Genomic DNA, 23,547 nt, shown 5'->3' with positions numbered 1-23,547 from the left:
AAAACCCCAGATGTTTAAGAAATGAGAGATCCTGTGGGCTTTGGGAAAAATAGAGAAAACACTGGGTTTCTTATGAGCTCAGTTCAATTCCCCACTCTCTTTTAAAAAAGTAACATACTTGGCTCTGTTCCCAGCATGATCTGATCAAGGAATGAACGTAGTTTTTGCCTAATGATCAGTTTCTGGACAGATGAACACATACTGTGCAAAAAGCAGAGAACGGAAAAGTATATTAATCCACCTAGTCATGTAGAAAAGTCCTGTTTTCTATGTGCATGCTCATCAGTAACGATCCAGTTTCTTCTACCATCACTCAGAAAAATTTCCATCAATTTAACTATATCCAAGTGTATTGTAGCATTAGTCCCCTGAGAGAAATGTGTGGGTTTCTTCCAAGGGTGTGACTTCTGAGCTCCTACTTTAGCTGGGTGGTGTAGAGATTTGCAAGTGGGTGCTTGGTGTTGTCCACAAGCAGTAAACCCATGATAAATATTGACTCCATCTCGTTAACACATTCTCCAGCAACACTGAAATGACTGATTTTCTACTATAAAGGCATAACAATTCTATAACTCACCCATAGGCTAAATAAAGAAAAGAAAGGTTCATCTTCTTTTGACTTTTCCCAGCATCACTCATAACTTTTATTAGTGGTATCTCCTACTTGATATTGTAAGCAAATCCGCAGCATTAACAAGCTGTACTATGTCATTATTAATTGTCCCTGCCCTTATATTTCATTTATGTCAAGGTAAATGTGATAAATGAGACAAAAATAAATATTTTTTAAGGGACAGGGAGAAATAGCACAATTTTATAGTGGTAGCTATTGTCTAATATCTGGTCAGGTATTAGATATGCTACATCTTAAAAAAACCCTGAGTTTTACAGTGTTTTTAGTAATTCAGTAGAATTTTACTAATTCATCCATAATTCAGAAGTTTAATCTTGTTATAATTTAGTGAGGTTTTAATTTAAAATTACTATCCTGAAAATATAAACACTGTAGCATATGTTAGCTGAGATTTTCTTCCTGATTGGTCACAAGTCTTTGTTATTATAGGTTGTGTTAATGTGTATTTATTTTCTTAATCTGTTACAGGTATCAAAGCAGATGAGTTTATGAATAATAAGAAATCACATGAAGTGCAGGTGATGTCAGAGCTGGTAGACAACATAGTGAATTATTGTGGTATAAAGCAGGTATGAAAGCATTTCTTACTGTGTGTTACCACCTACCTTTCGAATTATTGTCCTTATTGTATGCAAATACATCATTTTGATGTTCTGGCACTGCAGTTTTTATTTTTCCTGTACATAATTGTAGCTAAAGAAGAGCCGTTAGGGCCAGGCTGAAAGACAGTTTTGTTCACAAATGTGTAGTTCCAAAGGTGCTGCCTTTGAAGTGGCTCATAATCACTCATGAGTAATTTTAAGAAATTATGATCATCCTCTCTATGTTGAGCAGCGAAAAACTGTACTGCTTTTTGCTATGGACAAGTACTGCCTTGTTCATCAGTATGATATTGCTGGCAATTTTCCGTAAGCGTCAGTAGGAGAGCTGCCTTATGTCAGGCACACGAGAGTGCCACATAGATACCAGAGTATCTTGAGAGATTTGGAAAGGTCATCTTATTCAGGCACAAGATTTAAATTATTTTCTGTTGTTTAATACTGTTGACCTTTATTTAACATGAATTGAGATCTGTCAATTAGGAATTTAGTTATGACCCTTTTAGTTGGAAGAGAGACAAAGTTAAGCAGAGATTTGTGTAGCAGAGTATGTATGAAATACGTTTCGTAGAACACCAGTGACAACTGGACACCCAACACCATTATCACCCAGCAATTACTGTATAAACTGGCCATTTCATACGTCAGATGGCAAGTTCTTCCTTGGATGGTGAAGAATTGCAGTATTCCTTTCTCAAATTTGATTGTAACTTAATCTTTTTTTTTTTTTAACATGTAGTTATGATTGCACAGTGCACTACACTGCTGTTTCATTAAAACTGTGCAGAGTTTTATTTATGGATCTGGTGACAAAACACAAGCAACCCAATAATACTTGACTTTTTTGAGTAGTGTATTTCACATTCTATTAGACAAAAGTACACCAATACCATTTCCTCAGTTTACATGCATATAGGTTTCTTATACGTTTTTGCCGTGTTAAACTTTCTGTTAGATTCCATACCTTAGACCTGTGTTGTGGTAAGGCTAAATTTTTCACTGTCTGTGTAAGCTGAGTTCATTTATTCACTTTAGTCTCTATGATGCTAGTAACTGGCCAATGTATCTTCATCCTTGCTTTAAACTAGAGATGGCTAATGGCTCTGGACACTGCATTTGATTCCTTTCTACATCTGAGCTGCACTTGCTTTCTGTACAAGGAGCCATAAGTGTAAATGGAGACTAATTTCCTTCAGGCTAATATTAATTTCCACAAAGATTTGTGAAGAACAAACTATATTTATTTAAAACCAAAGATTAATAAGGTATCTGCCCAGATTTTATGCTGAGTATATTTTCTCTGAGCATTTTTTTCCTAGGTAAATATGTCTGAGTTTAAAATTTATGTACCTGTAGCATCCTGAGATGCCGTTGCTACCACCTTAGGGAAGGCCCCAAAACTTGGATTCAGCTCTGAATTGCTAAAGCTGAACTTTGGTTAGGAGGTTATTTGGCTCAGTCTGAGTTTAATTTAGATAAGTAAATGATACTGTACTCTTGATAGGTTTGGGTCAGGCCTGTGGCATCCTTGGAAACAGAGATCAAAATTCTCAGTCCCGACCATCTGTTTTGTGAGGTATGACTGACGAAGACAAAGTTTTAGGGAGTCTTCTTATAACTGGAATTACCAAGTAAATAGAGAGCTGCAATTAAGTCCAAATATTACTGGATGAGACACAATCAGTGCGTGAGCATCTATGATTGCTTACAGCAATGGAAGGCAATCTCTCCAGCAGCTCTTTAAGGGCCAGCTGCAGTGACAGGTGTGGGTGCCCTCCTAAAGTGATGTGCTCTGTAAAGAACAGAAGTAGAGTAGCAGCAGATTTGTGAAAGTCTTTTATTCTATCATAAGCATGCTTTTTGACTTGCCGACCTTTTGTTTCAGGCAAGTATTAGTTGTTCAAGTATTGAAGACTTTCATGTGCTGAAAAAGCTGTAGGAGAGTATACTTTGCTTATAATGCAATATTAAATGTTCTCTGCATTTGCTGTAAGATGGTGTTTCATATAGCATTTTCATTTAGATTTAAATAGTTCCTGTGAGATTCAGGAAGGAAAGGAAAGAAAAACCTGTATTCACAAAGTAAAAAAAGTAAAGCCATCTTAATAACTTAACTGGAGTTTCAATGTAGCTGGTTACTAATAAAATCTCAAACCAATCATTATTAAGTATAATGTCAATATGTCAATATGCTGCAATTTCATGCAGGCATAATGCACTTTTATCAGATGGCTTGGAGTATCTTTTTACATAGGATTATTTTTTGAAAAAATTGTAACATTTAATGAAAAATATTTCAGTATATCACTGGATATGAAATGCCTACTGCTCTATATTAACTTTTTCCATTTTAGTCATACACCATAGCAACATTTATTTGTGCAAAGTTACAAATCCCTAATATATGAAAAGAGCTTTCCTGTTACCTTGAGAAAAAAAGAAAAGCTTCCTTCTCAGTCTTTAAAAAGCAAATCCTTTTGTTTTGGTTGCCTTTCAACTTAAAATGAATACAGCAATTATAAAGTTTTAGGAGAGTTTTTCCTTATTGATTTTTTTCTATCCTTCTCACGGAACAAAATATATGCGGCATTTAATTAAAAAATCTGGAGCCATAAAAACACATTTTACAGCAGCACGTGTCCTCAGGGTGTTTCTTTCCGATATTACAGATCACTGACAGCTTGAAAAATGCCCTCCATCTCACCTCCATAGCCATGATGTGTCACGGGTGGTAGAGGATATTGCTCTCTGTTGATATTTTATAGTGTAGTATAATAAATAGTAAAATAAGAATAAAAGCAAAAATTTTAATACCACTGTAATCACTTCTTGTTTCATGATTTGAATTAAAACATTAAAGCAAAATAACTAAAAGGGTTTTTTTCAGTTGTTTACTGCCCCCTTTAAGCACTGTTCCTATCATACAAGTGGAACTTTATTTTTTAAAGAAATGCTTGATTAAACTCTGAAAAGAAGCCAGTGTTGATTCCTCTTTGCTTAAGTGCACATTTCTTTTCTTTAATGTATTTGTCAAAGTTTTCCTTGGAAATTGCAGCATGTGCAGCAAGACTTGCAATGTGTAATGTAAGGATGATATAATTCTGCATCAGCATCCATTACGTTTGTGATTTGGTGCTGGGAGATGTTGGAATGCTTCTGGAGACAAAGTTCTTGATTGCAGTGTGCCAGAAACTGTGTTTAAACATAGTACCCAGCTCACTGTGGACAAGACCTTTGGAGTTTATTATATCATGGAATTTTCATTTTAAAGGTTCATGCTTGACAGATATGCTACAGATTGCTGATTACCTTTCCCTGTGTAATCAAGGGAAGGTAGAGCAGGGAATAATGTAATGCAGTCTATTTTTTTAGTACAAGATCGTTGTCTGCTTATTATTAGTCAATTTTTCCTTTCCTTTAAAAACTGTTCTCCCAGTACTAATTTAACAATGTATTACTGTTTTCTTTTTACCTGGAAACAACTAAAGAAACTTTCCCCAAACTGCAGCTTGTATCTACAGCCACTAGAGGTCACACTTAGGAGTTAGGAATAATTCGCTAGCTGTCTCTTGCGTCCAAATGCTGCTTTTCACAGAAATAATTAAAAACTTCAAGAAGTGGAGGTGTGCATATTCTGCATAACTGTAATATCTTTTACATGAAAGAGTAGGTAAAATCATTCCCTGAACAATTTTCTTTCCTTTTTAAATGATAGAATCGCAGAATGAAAGGGTTGGAAAGGGCGATCTGGTCCTACCACTGTTCAGGCAGGGTCATCCTGGAGTACCTTGCACAGGATTGCATCCAGACGGCTCTTGAATATTTCCAGTGAGAGAGACTCCAAAAAACCTCTCTGGGCAATCTGTTCTGTGCATGGTCACCTGCACAGTAAAGTTCTTCCTCGTATTCATGTGGAACTTCCTCTGCATCAGTTTCTGCCTGTTGCCTCCTGTCCTATTGCTTGGCACCATGAGGAGAGCCTGGATCCATCCTCTTGGCACCCTCCCTTCAGATACTTATAGACATTGATGAGGTCCCCTCTCAGATGTCTTCTTGAGGTTGAACAGGCCCAGATCTCTCAGCCTTTCCTCATAAGAGAGATGCTTCAGTTCCTTAATCTTCGTAGCCCTTCACTGGACCTGCTCCAGGGGCTCCATGTCTCTCTTGTACTGAGGAGCCCAGAACTGGACACAGCACTTCAAATGCAGTCTCACCAGGTTTGAGCAGAGGAGAATATTGGTGATAAATGTGACAAATAAATGTAGTTTTCAGAAGTATGCTTAGATTATATAAATTCTATTTCACTAAATCCACTCCTCTACAGATTTATTTCAAGAAATTTGATGGATGTAGCATGCCTAGATTACAAATATACAGCAATATCACATGATAACTGCAGATGAGAAAGCCATGTGCAGCCTGGGTAAACAATTTTACCTAATAGCATGTATTCTCCACCGTTCTGTGTAGTTGCTAGTGACATTGGCTCAAATTTTTCTTACTAATTCCATGACTGTCCAAATCTTTTCTATTAGAGTAATAATTAGAGTAATAAGAATAAGTCTTTGTTTCTCATTCAGTAAGACTATTGCTGTATTGAGTATTCTTACCTGGTAAAAAACTACGCAGTTGACTTTAAGATCATAGGATCATATAATCAACCGGAAATTTTGTGTCAAAAAATATGCTGAGAATCTTTCTCAGAAGAGTCAAGATGTACATTGCGTGAGCATTGCAATGTCTTTTTTCTAGAGCAAATCAGTTAAGACTTAATTCTGTGTTTTAAAGTCAGGAGGTGGACCAACAAAGCAAAAGAGCTAAGTGAGTTGGGAAGGATGGTACTGATAATGCAGCTATTCAATCCATGCTTAATTTTTTAGGAAATTATTTTGCATATGAAGTGTGCCTTGTTGCTCATAATTATAGCAATTTTTTTTTTTCTTTTTTTATTTCCCCCCTCCATTATCTAGGTGATTGATATAGGTTCTGGAAAAGGCTACCTGAGTTCATTTTTGTCCATGCAATACAACTTAAAAGTTTATGGAATTGACTCCTCCAACTCCAACACAGATGGTGCTCATGAAAGGAACAGAAAACTGAAGAAACACTGGAGAGCATATCAGAGTCGAGGAAGAGCAAACCTCAAAACCCAGAGTTTGGAAAAGACAAATGACAGGCCAGTGGAAAGTGAAATGAAATCTAAAATGATCAATGAAGAGCTCTTAAATAATGCCAAAAGTCTTCAAAGTCGGGACCAAGTGATTATGCAAGATTTAGTTCCTTCTTGTGGTTTCACAGAAATGGGTACATTTGAAACCAGGACAGAAACTGAAGCTGATTTGATGCCTCAGACAAAATCTCATGAGGGCAAACTTTCTGAAGAGGTTCTTGCTATTCTAAATGTTCTGCCTGCTGATGCTGTAGAAGTTTTTTCTTCATCTCATCGTAACTGGGGGGAACTCTGTGAAGAGGAAAAAGTGCAAAGAAAAAAGACATCTCTCAAGACTAAAGCAACAAAATCGAGTGAATCGAACCTCTATTTACCCTTAACCTCTTGCATCACTGCAGAAACAGAACTCAGTGACATCGTAACAGATCTGGAGGTTATTTTACTATACATATTTACTATATTTAGATTGTACATTGTCTATATTGCCATTTTCATGTGTACATAATGTTTGCTGGGTGTACACAGGGTGCTATCTGTGGTGTAAACGAATATTCTGGCACAAAGATGGTTTTCAGTCAGGTAGCAGAAGTACGTCAAGCAAATACAGGTTGTTTTTCTATTTTAATATATGTGTTGGGACTATTTTGAAGCAGCTTTTAGAATTTATGAGGTAAATAATAATCAGCTGTCAAAATTAACAACATATATATTAGCACATTTAATTATTTTACAACTGTCATTATAGATAAAATAAATCTATTATGTAAGGGGTTATATTTATCAAGTATATGAATATATATTAGAGTTTCAATTTTCCTGAACTTTCTAACTTCTTAAGTCAGCTATCACTGACTGAAAAAGATTTTTCTAATTTCAATCAAACTAGGAAGGCATAGGAGAATTTATTGTGTATAGTACTCAAGATGAAGAGTTTGTAAACAGCGTTTTTATTTTGACTTTCCAGAGTAATTTAATTTAGTAATTTACTAGCTGGCAGAGTTTGTGTCTACCCAAACAAGCCCAAACTCAGCTGCCGAAAGACAGTGATACAAGTCTGGAAGCTCTGTGGTTGTATGTTTAGTTCCTACGCCTGAACTAACTAATGTACATTGATTGAGTTAGATGCATTCTGTCTTTTATGGAATGATAAAAACATGCCTATGTGCAGTAGTAACCAAACTACTATATTCCAGGGTGTAATTCATCTCTGATTCAGGACCATAGGTTTGTGCTGATGGTCCTGTAACTTGGGCAAATAAATGCTACTGAGTATCTGAGAATGTGTGGAGCAAGCTCATGTCTGTATGCAAAAGACACCCTGAGCAGCAGGGTTTGTTGATGAAGCATACGCCTTTACATTTGTATCCACTTAGCATGTAATATGTATGATGTAAAAGGTAGAAGAAATCCTATAACACTGCCTTTCTTTATGGTGAAAGAGTAAAGGAGAGGTTTTACTGTTTTGCACATGTATGTACTATGTAATACAAATGCATGAGAAAAACAGATAAAATTAGAATGATTATAGACAGGTATCCCAAGTGACTGACCCTGGGCTAATTTCATGTTGATAACCTGGAGAAGAGAAGGCTCTGGGGAGACCTTATAGCACCTTCCTATACCTAAAGGTGGCCTACAAGAAGACTGGAGAGGGAATTTTTACAAGGGTATGGAGTGATAGGACAAGGGGGAATGGCCTTAAGATGAGGGAGGGTAGGTTTAGGTTTGGTATTAGGAAGAAATTCTTTACTGTAGGGTGGTGAGACTGGAACAGGTTACTTTGAGAAGCTGTGGATGCTCCGTCCTTGGAAATGTTCAAGATGAGATGGGGCTTTGAGCAACCTGATCCACTGGACGGTGTTCCTCCCCATGGCAAGGGATTGTAACTACATGATCTTTAAGGTGCCTTCCAACCCTAACCTTTCCATGATTCTGTAATTCTGTGTTAAATAAATATGGATGAAATTCAAAGCAACACCATGTTTACTGTGCAGATTCCAACTAATAATGCCAGAAGGGAAATATCTTGTTATGAATGGTGAGAAGAGGGAAAATTTTGATGGAGAAATGGAGAGAAAAGGGAAATTGCAGAAAAAAGAAAGCAGGAAATAGAATGGACAGAAGAACAGAGCATCTGAAGCTGAAGTTCTTCCTTTGTACCTTGGAACAAAATGGCCATTCATTGAATAGGAGCAGGCATACTGAGAAACTGTGCCAGTACTACAGTTTTGGAAATAACAAAGCCTGCTCTTCACCTTCCATCTGTATTTAGGAAGTAGTTTTGATTTCAGCAACTTAAAGGTGCGGAAATTCCATTGATATGTCCATCCAGATTTAGAGCAGTAAATCTTAAGTAAGAAAAAGAAGTAGCAGTGGTACTAATAACAAGAACAGGACAGCTAGAGAAAATGGCCTGTGTCCAGTCAACATGTAGATGTTCCCTTCCATGCAGCTGTTGTTCATAGTCTTGAACCTCTCATGTCTCATGGTTGGTTTTCACCATGTTTTTTTAGCACTGAAGACCTTTTATGAATATTGAAAAATTCTAGGACAGAACAGCAGGAGTCTTTGTGGAGTTGTGTATTTTTGCCCTACAGCTCACTAACCATTTGCAGATTATTCGGATTTTGGAGTTTGTTATTATTCATGCTCTTTCAGTTGATGAGGGAGATGCTTTATTATTGCCTCTTTTTTTAAATTTTTCTTTCTAGGACTGTGTGATGGTGGGTCTACATACGTGTGGAGATCTGGCTGCAAATACACTACGTATTTTTGCTGCCAAGCCTGAAGTCAAAGCAGTTTGCAGTGTGGGCTGCTGCTACCATCTGTTGTCGGAACAATTTGAAAACCAAGAAGGTAAATCTTCTGAGCTTAACTTGTGGCTGCAAGTTTGCATATTGAGAGTATTATACCTTTTAAAAACCTCCTTGTGTTTTTTCCTTTCCATTGGCTTATTTAGAACTGTTTTTAATAATACTATGTGGGTCATTCACTCCCGGATGCCCTGTAGCTTTTCCGTTATGCCAATATTCCTAATATTCTTACTGAGATTAGGGACATTAATGCATAATGTTTTTATGTGGTTATGCATACAGCTGGGTTTATTCCATTGCTTCACTTATAAATGTGGAGGCTTTTTTGGTCCAGTATGTTTCTCTCCTTTCAAAATATTTTGTACCAGACTCTGTCCTTGGGTGTCTACATGCAACATCCTGTTATATTGAGTTGTACATATACAACTATGAGGAGAATTAAGTTCTTGTAATGTAAGGTAATACTCAAAAAACCACCAATTTTGGTGCTGTGATCTGGGTCATTGCCAGTTTAGACCATCATGTACATACATAACAGTTTTTCTTGGGGACACAATCTGAAAATTATTTTGGGATTCACACCATAGGCAAATTTTTCTTCAAATGTGAAGGTTTTTCATTTTTGATAGAAAGCTGGTATTTTTACTTGGAAGTTCTTTTACCTGAAATTCTGCATAATGATAAACATTTAAGCAGCTGGCTTTCCTGAGGCAAGTGGTACATAGCTGAGCTGTCTAAATGACCAGATGCCAAAGTCCTAGAACCTGATCATTATATCAAGCAAACCTGAGAAAGGGGTGGATTGGCAAATTTTATTTCAGCTCTTTCAGAGAACTTCACTGATGGAAAGGCAGGTGAAACCCAGCTGTTGCTCTTTAACAGTTAGCTGCTCAGGCAGTCTGTTCCAGACTGATCGTGACATATGCTAGCTCTTGCTTACTTTAATAATCTTTTCATGTTGTTTTTGTTTTGCTCTGCAACAATTTTAAAGTGTTTTTGAAGTGTATTAGTTATTTCACAATACTTCAGCTCACTCCAAACCCAAAAGAAAAATACAATTGAAGTCCCTAAGTCATAGAAATGCAATTAGTAAAAAAACATACAATTCCTTTTACACCAGAGCTTTAAGAAATTAAGAACTTTCCATGTACTTGTGTTTGAGTCTGAGTGTCTGAAACATTTGGTTGTTTCTTATTATTGCGAAGAGGACATGGCTTCCTGTTCTAGCTGTAGGATTATGTTTTCCAGACCAGTGCATAAGGCTGTACCAGATTATTATTACTCAGACACCACCAAAGAATCAGGTGTTCTAAGTTCAAACAAACAGATATACACGCATGGTAACAAGGGAAACTGCAGTTTCATAGCAGTATGGAAATGAAGCCAAATTGGATGTTGGAATTTCTAGCTGTTTGATTTTTCTCAGCTTGAAGGATAAAAATTTGGACAGAATAAAAGAAAATTACAGTATTTTTTTCTTGGAAAAGAACACATCATGCCAGTGATGCTGAAAAAAATAGATTTTTTTTTTTTGGTACTGTTACTATGAGGGTGCATATTTTAAGATCTGTAATGCTGTTGATTAAGATCTGTAATGGGGCCTCTGGTGGTCTAGTGGTTAGAGTGCCTGACTCTCACCACTGCGACCCGGGTTCGATTCCCGGCCCCCTGGGCAGGTGGAGCTCGTCAGCCTTGGTAGGCAATCCACCTAAGAGAAGGTCACTCTAAACAAACCTACATCCTGGGGACCTCACTGCCACTGTCCAAGCTTTGCTCGGCCCCGGCAGATGAACCTCAGGACTAAAGGGTGGGCTCAGTTCAGCGCACGCTGTGTCTCACCTAAAAAAAAAATCCACTGCGCAGGCTGGAAGGGTTAATGACCTTTCCCAAAATCTTCGCTCGCGAAGACTGGCCATTATTAATGCTGTTGTATTCCCCTACTAAGTCATGTACTGTGTGGCTTGTTCATAAATGTGCAGTGGAGAGCTAAGAGTGCAAGGACTGACAATATCTAAGATTTCTTCAAAGGAAAAATGAGAAAGAGTTCGGACTATATCATGTATCTGCTCTACCTGTGCATGGATTTCAAACTGACAAAGCATTCTAGGGGGTGCTAGAGGACTCTGTAACTAATCAGATGATATTGATCCAACAATTCACTTGTACAAGCAGTAAACTAATTTCTCTTGCAGCTGTCTGATGCAAGTGAATTTTGGTACTGCTTCCAAAATGGACCAAATCATAGCATTTAATTAGCAAGTGGCTTCTGGAGGTTATCTGGACTGGATGATGGTGCAAGGCAGGGCAAACGTAGAGTGTGTTATTCAGGGCCTTGTCCATTCATGTTTTGTATACCTCCAAGGGCAGTGATTTAGCAATCCATTTCAATGTTTGCCCTCACTGTGAAATTCTTTTCCTCATATCTATTCAGAATTTGCAGCTTTTGTGCATTATCTATTGTCTTTTTCATTTTTCACCACTGAGAAAAGTCTAGCTTAATCTTTTCTGTTCCCTTTCCTTTATGTAGTCAAAAATAGCAGTTAGATCCCTCCTTGACCTTTTCTGCAACCCTTTAGTCCTCTTGCCACCGATAAATTCATTTCAGTAAGTCATAGTGGTGGGCTGGAGAGCCCAAAGAAGCACTCTAGATACTCTGACAGGTTCTAAAAAAGGGGAATAATCACATCCCTTAGTCTGCAGGCTTCACTATCAAGCTTCAGAGTACTATCAGTTTTCTGCCTTCTTTAGAGTCCACCTGTCTGAGTCATATCTTTCCATTTTTTCTGTAAAGACACTTGCTGAAAGAGTTGCTAAAATCAAGGTAAACTATGACTGTGCATTTCCCTACTTCATGGAACTGCATCACAGAAGGCAGTAGTTTATCGGTCCCTTGTGAATTCCTGCCCCCTATTCTCAGTCTCCTTGTTCTTCACAGGCCTGGGCATGGTTTCCAGGAAAATTTTCTCCGTAAACTTATTGAGACTTACTGAGTTTATTCAGGTCAGATTGAAGGTGGGTGTGGTCTTTGCCTTTTTCCTGTAATTGGGAACTTCCCTTGATAGACATGACCTGTCAAAGGTGATAGAGTGTGGTCTTCATGTGACACTGGTCATTTCTCTCATCCTGAAATGCATCCCATCTGGTCACGTGCAGTTGTGTATTTCCAGTTTGCCTGTGTGGTCCTTGGGCCAATATAATCTCTATTGTAGGTAGTACTTCACTTGCCCGGGCTCTGACACTAAGCTCAGGGAAGCTACTGGATGATCTAGGCATCAGTCAGAGATTGCAGAGACCTGTAGAAGCTTTACATGGAGAGACTAGTTTGAATATTAGGATGCAGTGATGGATAGGAGATCTTCCTAAGAAGCAAAGAGGATTGGCCAGAATTTGCTGCAACACAGGAAAACACTTATTTGTTTGAAATCAGTCCCGTATGCAAGGTTTTGCGTGCAAGGACACAGTGGGAAGTTCTGTTATAAAGCATTTTATAGTTATTTTGTCTTGACTTAGTGGCTTCAAAGTTTTAAAAACTCTTAAAAATATCATTGCTCTATTTTATATTTATATTATTTTTTTGCCCTCCTTCAAAGTTTTTTATTTTCTTGAGCTGTGCACCCTTAAAGTCAAGGTTGTGGCAAGTCCAGCTCAAAGCTCTTTCCCCCTAAGTAGCACATTTTCCATCTTTACTGCTTCTTTAATGTAAACTCAGATGGTTGTTCTCATAAGCGTACTTTAAGCAGATGAGCCACCTCACAGAAGAGCTGCTGTGGACTGTTGGTTGCCATAACCTGAGACGGCTGGGCAGTGTGTTGTTTGGCAGTTAAGATTTAATACCAGGATCAGTCTTGTTTGAGGCCAGTGAAAAATTGCTTTTTCACTTCATATTAACTGGAATTAACTGATATTGGTAGGGAGAAAATGTACCTGTTTTGATGCCTAACATAACATTTATGTCTGAGGCAGAGAGTAGACAAAATATCAACAAAATGTTACTATAGTGTTCTTGGTGGGCTGCTGAATCACCTTGGTTATCTTAATTTTGGGGGATTTTTTTTGTCTGAGCTGCATTACGTTTCTCATATATCCTAAAGATAATAAAGATATTACAAGATTTCCTGATTCAGGTGCCATTGGACTTGCTGTGAGTACTCTGGGAGCATTTCTGATGAAAGTAGTGCCAGCAGTCACAATCTTGGGTAATGCAAGCAGTATACAGTGTCCTTCTATGTCTATAAATAAACTAAATTCATCTGGAAAGTTTTGTTAAGGGACTACGTTTCCAATTATGCTCGGAATAATTGTGAACTCTTACTATCATGAAAGTTTTTGCTTTGATTTATTAGTAGCTACAGCAATCAAGAGGTGCTATGTAATGTCAAATTTCAACACAATTTAAAAATGTTGAAGGCGATGGCATTTAACACCTGTCTTTAAATTTCACTGCTCTTATAAGCAGTACCAAATTCTAAGTTTCAGTTAATAAGCTCTTGGAAAATTCTAAGTACTTTTACTTTGGCTCTCTCTAAGGAGAATTGTCTGTTTATATAGAGATTCTTCTAGGGATAAAATATACATAGCCATTAGAATAATTTATTCCTTTGAGGTTTTTCTTCCCTGTTACTGCACTGGATAGTCAATTACATCAGAGTAGTAAGGATTTTACTATTTATTAGAGTCTTTTTACATACACCTATTTACATAATGAGCCATTATGACAGATTTCTGGAAAAATTCAGTCTGCTCATGATTTTTAGGGTTAGAACAGTAAGCATCAGGAGAATAACCACAGGGTGTGATTAGACTGTAACAATTGATGAAATTAACAAGGATCTGAATAGTTACTATTTATGAGTGTTTGAGAGTTTGAAATAAGACATAGGTGTAGTTGCATAGGTACTTTCAGTGATAGCTCTTTTTGAGGTTGGCTTGAGTACTGCAAATCACGAACTCCAGCTTTTGTAAGGATTTCTAAAGTCAGGTCACTGCTGGGCACAGGAGTTCTAGAGCCCTCTGGAAGCTGTGGAGAGTAGCTTCTCAACAATGCACTCTGGAAGAAGTCAGCAAAGCTTTTGCAGGATAAGCTTTAAGCCTTAAAGGCTAGTGAACATAATTAAGGGAACCAAAATGGTTGCAAAGGGTAGTCAAACTTCACATACAGAATTTTATCAGATTCATGAAACCTGAAAAGCCCTTGAGTAAGGTGGATTCAGAGGAAAAACTTTGAAACTGAATTTTCTGAAGGATTCCTTATGCAAACAGAATGGCTTCATATCACTCCATTCCACTGAAATATGAAAGATTGCTCACTGTTTCAGAGTATTAGAGTACAGATGATTTATGTGTTTCCTAGGTATATTTTCACAGATATTCCATAGCCAGTGTCTTAAAATAGGTAACTCTGACTTGTAATCTCTCTTGAGTTGGGTTCATTTCTCCCAATGGTTTAAACCAGCACATATGGCCAAGGAAGACTTAGTCTTTCCCGTGAAGGAAAAAGGCAATTAAGTAGTTTATCTGCTTTGTTTGGAATAACAGAAGTAGGCTGAGAATCTATGATGTCATGGAAGATAGATGCTATGGAGGACTGAAAAAGGTTATTTGTGTTTTAGTATTACCTTCACAAAGTTTCTGAGTGTATACAAAGAGACAAAGTAGGATGTATGTGAACAAATTTGAGGAGGGTAACAAAGAATAATTTCCGCTGAAAAGTCTCAGAAGAAAAAATGACTTTTCAACTGAATTACATCATCAGTCAAAAGCAATTAGGTTTAGGGTTGGGATTCAGAGAGCCACAAAGCCTCTAGGGACACCAGGGCTGGAGAAGGCATGCCAAGGGGAGCACGACATTGCACCAACATCACTGCCTCCACACCTTTCTGATTTGGGTCGTCTCATGGAACTCGAGTCAAGCTTATTTTTCTAGTAACAGTAAAACTGTTGATCTGTTGTGTTATAAAGACCATATTTTACTGTAAAGCTTTGTGAAGTAAAATTTACATGTTAACGCCCTAGAAGTTGTAGTATTATTCTTAGATGAAAATCTATAGATGGGCTAGTATTAAAGGTATTATAGAAGCTTGTCCCATTCTCTTGGATTTCCTTGTAATCATCTGTGAACATACAGAATTATTAGCTGTTAAAAGGGTTTTACCTTTATCTTACTTCTACTATCATATATTTTTTTCTATAACTATTAAAAAATAGAAACATCAATATAAAATTGCTGATGTTTTATTACAATATTTGCAGCAGTTATTTTATTAGATGTGTGATTTAGTCTTTTTTAGAATTTAGCTTGAAGGTAAATTTATAGCAATTTAACTAATACGTTCTAGGATTATACCCCAGCATAGCTTCAGTTCAGCTCATAAAATGATTACCTAAAATTCCCCATTTTGTTAAGTGTTCATGGAAGGAGTTCTGTCTGATTCTGTACTGAATTATAACATGATTGCTTCATGCGCTGTTGAACACTCGAGCTGTTTACTGTGAAATCTTCCATGGAATACCTGTACTTTAGATGTTTCTCGAGTGTTTTTGGAGATTTATACAGTTTAGAACAGCTGTTGTGTTCTCAGATAGAAGCACAATAAGGTATTTAGTGAGCTATATAATATTAAGTATATCTGAAAGTAGTTGCAGGCATTAAAAGAATTTCCAGGGGTTTAAAATGTAGCTTGTAAATATATGAACTTTATAGTGATATATTAATCCTTCAGTGTGCTTGAGAGTGGATTGGATATGAAAAACTAAATAGAACTTAAGGCAATATTATAGATGTGTGGTCAACTTTGAATATACACAAAAAATTCACTTGAAGCATGAGTTTCTCTCGCTTTTTCTCCTACTTTACAGTTTCAGTAATTTAAATGAAGATGGTGCTTTGCCTGATTATCTTTTTCAAAGGTGTCATAAATTCCTCAGTATTATGCATGAGTACACTGCACTGATATTGGGATTGTAGCTGAGAGGGTAGTAACTTTAACTTGTATGAATGATTAATTTGCCTGGAGGACGGTGTAAATTAGAAGGGATTTGCTTGAAAAGATCAATGATTTCATCTTTCTAACCCAGTTTTCAAATTTTTATTTTGAAATATTTTAACATTTGAATTAGAAAGGCTTTTCAGTGTGAATCATACGATAGCAACCATGGCAGTCATTGTTTTCTTTGAAGAAAAATAATATACTTAATAAGTTCCTACTGCCATCCCTGCAATAGAAATACCCATGTACTCATGTACTCATAATTAGACTTGAAGTTAATTAATGCTTTAGAGCTTGTCATGAGGCACTTACAAATCTTAGCACATTCCTAGTGCTGAAATCAATTGTAAGTTGTTTTATCAAATTACATATTTATTTCTAAAGAATTTTCTTTCTCCTTCTGCTGATCATTCAGAATTAAAATCCTGTTCTTAAATCATGGTACTCAAATCAGTATTCACCTGCTATGAGCCTCTGACATTCCTCAGGGCTAAAAAGGGAGCAAAGTGTGAGGTTGTGTGCAGAAGATTACCAGCTTGCTGTTACTCCCTAGAGATCAGCTGAGACTGGGCACTAGAAAACCAAGGGCTTTGTGGGGGGAGGGTTCTTTATAGTTCTTTTTCTTTTTCTTTCCTTAGCTTTTATTAAATGAATTCTACTTAAATGTATCTCAGACTGTTGGTAAATTTGAAGTTCTATTTCTGCTGTCCTCTTTTTAACCACATTACATGATTTATTCTTAAATATGCCCCAGTCACCTTCCTGTGCTAAAAAGCCAGGATCCCAGCCAATTTGTAGGGTTTTTTTAAGAAAGTAGTAATTCTTATTCAGCATTCTAAAAAATCAGCTGACAAATGTGCTAATGAAAACTCTAAACATTTAGAGTTTGACTACATTTAAAGCTGAGTATTAAAAACATCTATAAAGTAATCTCTGTACTTTAGTTTCCCCACATTTGCATTAGTGTTAAACATGAAGAATTGTGTTGTTATTTAAAATATAAATGATACTGAAACAAACTGAGCACAGATTGTGATGCAAATGCTTCTTGATGTTTTGAAGAAACAGCAAGAGCCTTTGCAGCTGCTCTTTTCTGGAAAACAAACATTCTGCCTTGAAGCAGAACAGTCTTTCAAAATAGGAATAAACAAATACACATTGTTCTGTGTGATGCTTAAAAGATGTTTATGATAGAATAAGAACACAATGAGAAGTCTTGCTGCATGGAGTGACTGCCTGGCCTTTATCTTGTGACTCATGCTGTAGCATGAGGTGCCAGGAGGATTTGCAAACTTTTCTCTTGTCCCTTTGTTTTTTTCAGTGGATTTTTGTAAAGGACATTGCATTCACTTAAAATTGTTTTGGAAAATGTGAAATTATCAGAAAGTCAGCACAAACCAAAAACATGTGTTACAGCAAAACATGTTTTTTATAGCACCACCACAGGTTTTTGTACTGGATGAGAACAATTAAGTGTTTCTGCTACCATTAACTACTGTTCTTCTTGCCCAATCCATTGTGCATTCTGTAAGTAAGAGAAAAAGTTGTGCCTTTTTTTTTCCTCCATTTTGCAGAATGCTGCGACAAAGTGTGGGGATTTCCCATGTGTCAGTACTTGAAGGACAAAGGCTGGTGTTGTGGTCGCAATGCTAGAATGTCAGCATGCTTGGTATGATTCCCCTTCTTCTCTTTTTCCTACTGAGAGCTTTGTCCAGATGTTATAGAATTCATTGTTTTTGGCTTCTAATCCTAAAGCCATGACTTTAATCCAAGACTATACAGAATAACATCATTAATGTTGTAAGCATGATAAATTATATCTAAAAAAATAGTATTGACCTTTCAGCTTTATATATTTTATGCTTGCTAAAGGCATGAAAAAATGAGTAGTGACAGAAGTGCATTTTAAGACTGTACAGAAAGGCCAAACCTCTGCTGAAACCTAAACAAGGTAACCCCTCAGGATAACAGTTCCTAGCCAAGGACTTAGGGGGAAACAAGGTAATTGTCGAAGGATTGCAATCAGTAACTCCCCCAATGCCTTCATGATTCATAATATTGAATGTTCTGACTGTTTAAAACTTGAACAAACCTGCCCATTCGAAAAACTAGAAGAGCTCTAAAATCCATGAGGCTTAAGAATCTGGAAACATTTTTTTTAACAGAGCACTGAGAGATTAAATACTTTTAAAGACCTAGCTTCATCAAGATAGATTGATGAGCTGTTGTCTAATTTGAAAAAACAGACAGGTACTGAAAATTTCAACCACTTTTAGTTAGAAGATCACTATTCCTTCCCTTTATTAATTTTTAATTTCTGGTATCATAATGAATCACATCAGGTTATGGCTAGCCTCTGCTGCTTGCTCTGTACCTCTGTTACAGAGAACAGTGTAGACTAAAGACTCAGTATAGACTAATGTATTGAGGTTACAGAAACTTGAACTAGCATGATAATTAAATGCTATCAGAAGAAAGTATAGGAGGACAGTTGTTTAGTATTCATAAGGCTTAAATGTGTTACCCTTGGAAAGTAAAAGAAAAGAATTGTTCATTTTAGAGATGTTGCTATAAAACATCACAAAAAATTGCTTTCTAAAGAGATTTGCCTTTTCTCTTTTTCTTGTGTCATACAATACCTTCCTCAGTTGACACATTAGCCATTTCCTCTCCTATTCCATTTCTTTTGGAAAAAGTTTGGGCTGTTTTTCAACAATGTTAGGAAGATAAATTTTGTAACCAAATGAGCCCCAGGAGACAGTACTGTTCATGCCATATATATCTATTTTAGATTTCTCAGAAATTTGGCAGTTAAAAGCTTTTTTTGTTTAAATATTCACAAAAGGCAAAGAGTTCTCTTGTGTCACTAGATACTTCTACTGTTAAGAGTGTAATTCTGTATATGCATTTTTCATGACTAGGATTTTCCTTGCCTTCTAGGAGGTACAAGAGAGCCACTAGGCACAATCTTTCTAGGGGTAAAGGCTGGCCAGGAGAGACTCAGTCTGCTGAGCAATGACACTCAGCATTCAAATTCATTGATGTGCCAAGGGTCAAAGGTGTTGGGTGAGAGTTTGATTTTCAGACCCATACAATACATGTTAGAACCCACATCCATCTCCTAAGCAGCAGCATGTTCATGCTGGTATGAGAGTTATAGCTTACACAGCAAAAGACAAACATCATAGTTGGCCAAAGTCACGAATTAACTGCATCTACTTGGACTGTGTTTAAAGAACAGTCCGAAATACAAGGTTAGTTCTATAACTAGGAGAAGGAGGAGTGGATGATTGAGTAACAAGCAGTCTTATTTAGTGTAGTGAAGTTTGGGGACTAAAGGAAAATGACCCATAAGTGGTGAGGCATTTCTGGTTTGCTGTCTAATTTGATGTAATATCAAATAATTTACTGAGTTTTTTGTCTTTATTTCTACTGCAATCTTTAAAACTTGTTTAAAATTTTATAGGTACAGTATCTTTTCAACTGTGAAGGGATATTCCATGCTTCTAATTATTTGTCATTTTTTGTCACTATGGATCATAAAAATCAAGTAGTCTTTAGCACCTACATCAGCATTTATAGTATGAAGAATCTAGTGGAAAATAATGCACAGTATTTTAAACTGCAGTCTTTCTGAAGTTTTATTTGATTTAACTTTATATACAACAGTTCAATTTATCTGAGTACTAGGGATTAAAACTAATATTGTACATTGAATGAGTGTTTACTTTTAAATAGTCAAATATGCAAAGTGAATTATTTGTATTTCAGTAGGAACAGACTCAAGAAAAATGCATTTCTTTGTAGTATTTTCACTGAAAGTAATCCTCTGAAATTCTGGTACAAGACAAAGAAAAACAAACAAATTTTGCGTGTATCTAGTTCCACACAGTCAGATGTTGTTAGTTCTCCTGTAAATAAACCAAAATAACAGCAGTAGCTGATTAAGAGTACCTAAAGGTATTAACACTTTAAAGTGTGCAAGCTTGTGTTATGTCACTCCATTAGTCTTTCAACATGTCATCTCCTCTGACTTTTATACAACGTGTTTATAAAATGTTATGATAAAGAATAAACATATCAGCAATTTAATTCCTTGACTCTTAAAGGCTTTGGAGCGAGTTGCAGTTGGCCAAATGGTAAGTAATATTGTTTATTTTAGCCATTCTAAGATAAAATGTGTTCTCCCCCTTTGAATGTTCTTAATCCATGGCCTTTTATTGAACTCCTGCATATCTGGAATCTAAAATACTGGCATATACTATGTCAAATCCTGATAGATAGCATGTGTCATCATGAAATCACATTTTTATTGCTGTGGTTGTACTTAGTGAATCTGTTTTCTTTTGACAATTAAGAGTCTGAGAAAAAAAGCACAGCTTAAAATTTAAGGCATTAAAATACCATTCCTAACTTCCTTCACTATCTTTCAACTAGTAAATAAATTCAGTGCAAATGTCCTTCTGATAACCCCGGTTTGGATCACTCTATCCCAATGTTTTATCAACTAATGTAAAAATAGACATTGTTATGACAAAAGCTTGAACCTGTTAGAAACATCATCATTCTCATTTTTATCCCTGCATATTTTTTCCCTCTGAATATTTTGAATTATTTTTGTGCAAGTTATCCTTTAGGGGATGGTGGACACCAACTGTGCAAGTATTTAAAAGGCAAGGCTGAGAGACTTCTTTCCAAATGTAAGCCCACCGACCCTAGTAGTTTTTTCCTGTAAATTTTTAATTGACAATCTTTAACTATTTTTATGCAAACAGATCTTCCATACACAAAGATATGAAGTTTTCAGTATGTTCTTTTTTTTTTAGCATAGTACTTTCTGCATGGTTCAGACTACAGTGTATGATGATTCAGCTAGAGAATTATGCCTTTTGTATTCAAAACAACTTAGCTAAATTTTTATTTATTTTGCATATTAGAATTTGGATCATGATCAGTATGCTTTCCTCTGTTCTTTTTCCCTCCATCAACCTTTGATCTTCAGAGTTTGAGTTTCTTTTTTTTTCTTGCATTTATGGTTATGTTAGAATCTGACCCAAATACATAATTTTGACTGGATGCAAGAATGTTAGTAAATTGTCCTCTTAAATCTGTTCTGACTGATTGTAAAGAACTCAAGTCAGTAAGTCATTAAGGAAGCCAATACTGATTTTGTTACTCTGATCCTTATTTCAGTGCCAATTTTAAATCCTTGCTGTTGTAAAATTTTTTGCAGCTGCCTACAGAATCATTGTTTTATCGAGCTGTTCTTCAGGTTATTATAGAAGAAATGTATGGTGTTACGAAAAGGTAGGAAGCTCTGAATTCACAGAATGCCAACCACAGATCTGATTCTCTTCCACCTCTATTCTATAGAGAAAGTATTTTGTATATAGACATTAGTATTAAAATGCAGGAAAGATTTACTCATCCTAAATCTATATCACAAATTTATTGCCCTTCCTTTACCTGTAGCTGAAGTAGGTCCTCTTTGGTACTGGATACATGGGTGAAACATATCTTCACCAGAGAACACTCAGCAAATTTACTAAAAAGTCAGTGTGATCCTGGGCTACCCTGTCATACAGAGGTCCTGGCAGCTTTAATACTGCAGAAGGAAAAAGGCATTTCTATTTGTCCTGAGAAAAAATGCTGAAAGCTCAATGGCCATGATGGCTGTAAAGAGCTACTCACTGCCTGTGCCTACCCTGGCAAGTGCTGCCTCCTTGTAGAATGGGATTTGGAGAGCTGCTGCTGAGGATCTGACATCTGCATTGTACTCTTTCTTGTGGTTGTAGTTGGATTAGATTTTATCTAATTCTGGGGGATGTATGCCTGTTAACACTTGGAGCATGTCCAGAAGCACACCTTCCAGTTTAATTTAGTTTGAAAATAACCCATTTTTTGAGCTCTGATACTATTCCACAGTGTGAACCAAGTGTGAACCAAGGCAAGGGGAAAAATTCACTTCAGCAATATACTCCAGATCTAAAATAAATGCTAATGCTGATACCCCCAGAACTTATGCTAAATGTAGAGTCAGACAGCTTACCCTTCAAAAGGTCAAATTCCTGAAAGAAGAAATACTTCTTTATTTTAAAATTACATAAAATATTACACAAAAAATCATGGCTACTAAATTGTAGAGAAAAGAAAAAGTGTGAGATAGATGTTTTATTTGTTAAAGGAAGTAATTAAGATTATACTTTTGAAATTAAAGCAATGACTACCTTGGAAAGACCTCCCCCAACCCCAGTTTTGTTTTTGAACATGATGTTATATGGCATGGAATATCCCTATGGCCTATTCCGTTCAGCCGTCCTGGTTGTGTTCCCTCTGCACTTCTTGTGCACCTTCAGCCTACTCACTGAGAGGCAGAGAGAGAAACAAGAGAAGGCCTTGATACTGTGCAATCACTGTTTGGCAGTAGCTGAAACATTGTAGCTGTGTTACCAGGACTGTTTTAATCACAAAGCCAAAGCACAGCACTGTATGGGCTACTGTGAAGTTCTATCCCAGACAGATCCAGGAAACATCTCTTCCCCAGTAGCTTGTTATAAGAGTCAGATGCCCGTCTTCCTAAGAATGACATAACAGCATAATCATTAACTGATTTCCAGACTGCATCAGCCCAAATGTTCAGGTGTATCTCAATATTAAATATGACAACAGAAAAGATTCTCAGTAAATGGGGGTCCTTGACAGCTAAACACATTAGAACTGCCACTGAGTGAAGTCTTTCTGTTGACCTGAGTAGATGTTAGTTCTGGTTTTTAGATAAGGAGGTAGGGTTTTACTAAGAGTAAAGAAGAGGAAAGGTTTTAAACTAAGATATTTCTATCCAATATTTCACTGGGAGGGTGGGGAGGAGTGTATTTCTTGTTAAGTTATTCAGTAGCTGAAAATTCTGTATCTGAAAATTTAACTCCTACACTGCACAGCTGGAAGAGGAATTATGTTAGGACACAGTCAAGAAAATGAATTCAGACTAACAAAAACTTTGCATGTTGTTTCTCCAAGATATTTTAAACACAGAGAAGAGAAAAAAAACTCGAGTGGCCTGTTGGGATTCTTCCTATGTATTTTTTTTCCAGTTTTTATGCATTATTTTAACATGTTTTCTGAAAAAAAAACCACATTTTGGGCTGCCTACAAAAGCAGACTATTCAGTTGTAAGCAGGAGAAAATTCTGGCATCATTTAATGAAATAAAAATTACAGGGATAAGAACGCAAGGTAACAAGCAAAGTGGCATTTGCTCAGTCCAGTGGTTAATGATAAATAAATTACAGCAGCATTATAATAAATTATAGAAGTATAGAAGGAAACATCTGTCAGCAGAAATAAGA

General features: G+C 36.5%; 1 protein-coding gene across 8 annotated transcripts in view; it reads left to right on the top strand.

The window, feature by feature from the left end:
- Nucleotides 1-23,547, top strand: part of METTL25 (methyltransferase like 25) — a 44,476-nt gene that overhangs the window by 9,894 nt on the left and 11,035 nt on the right. For 7 of the 8 annotated variants that reach the window (XR_010430738.1, XM_064655543.1, XM_064655542.1 and 4 more), the window contains exons 3-8: nucleotides 1,103-1,203; nucleotides 6,204-6,836; nucleotides 9,115-9,259; nucleotides 17,777-17,871; nucleotides 20,312-20,341; nucleotides 21,436-21,509. Coding sequence is in view for 7 of the 8 variants with exons in the window: in XM_064655543.1 (XP_064511613.1) it covers nucleotides 1,103-1,203; nucleotides 6,204-6,836; nucleotides 9,115-9,259; nucleotides 17,777-17,871; nucleotides 20,312-20,341; nucleotides 21,436-21,509 (1,078 nt within the window). In the remaining variant the exon portion in view is untranslated. The remainder of the gene's footprint in view (nucleotides 1-1,102; nucleotides 1,204-6,203; nucleotides 6,837-9,114; nucleotides 9,260-17,776; nucleotides 17,872-20,311; nucleotides 20,342-21,435; nucleotides 21,510-23,547) is intronic. The other variant, XM_064655540.1, reaches the window with a different exon arrangement.

The sequence above is a fragment of the Pseudopipra pipra genome, chromosome 5 (assembly GCF_036250125.1).
Source record: "Pseudopipra pipra isolate bDixPip1 chromosome 5, bDixPip1.hap1, whole genome shotgun sequence".
Classification (NCBI taxonomy): domain Eukaryota; kingdom Metazoa; phylum Chordata; class Aves; order Passeriformes; family Pipridae; genus Pseudopipra; species Pseudopipra pipra.
This window is presented reverse-complemented; position numbering and strand designations above follow the sequence as displayed.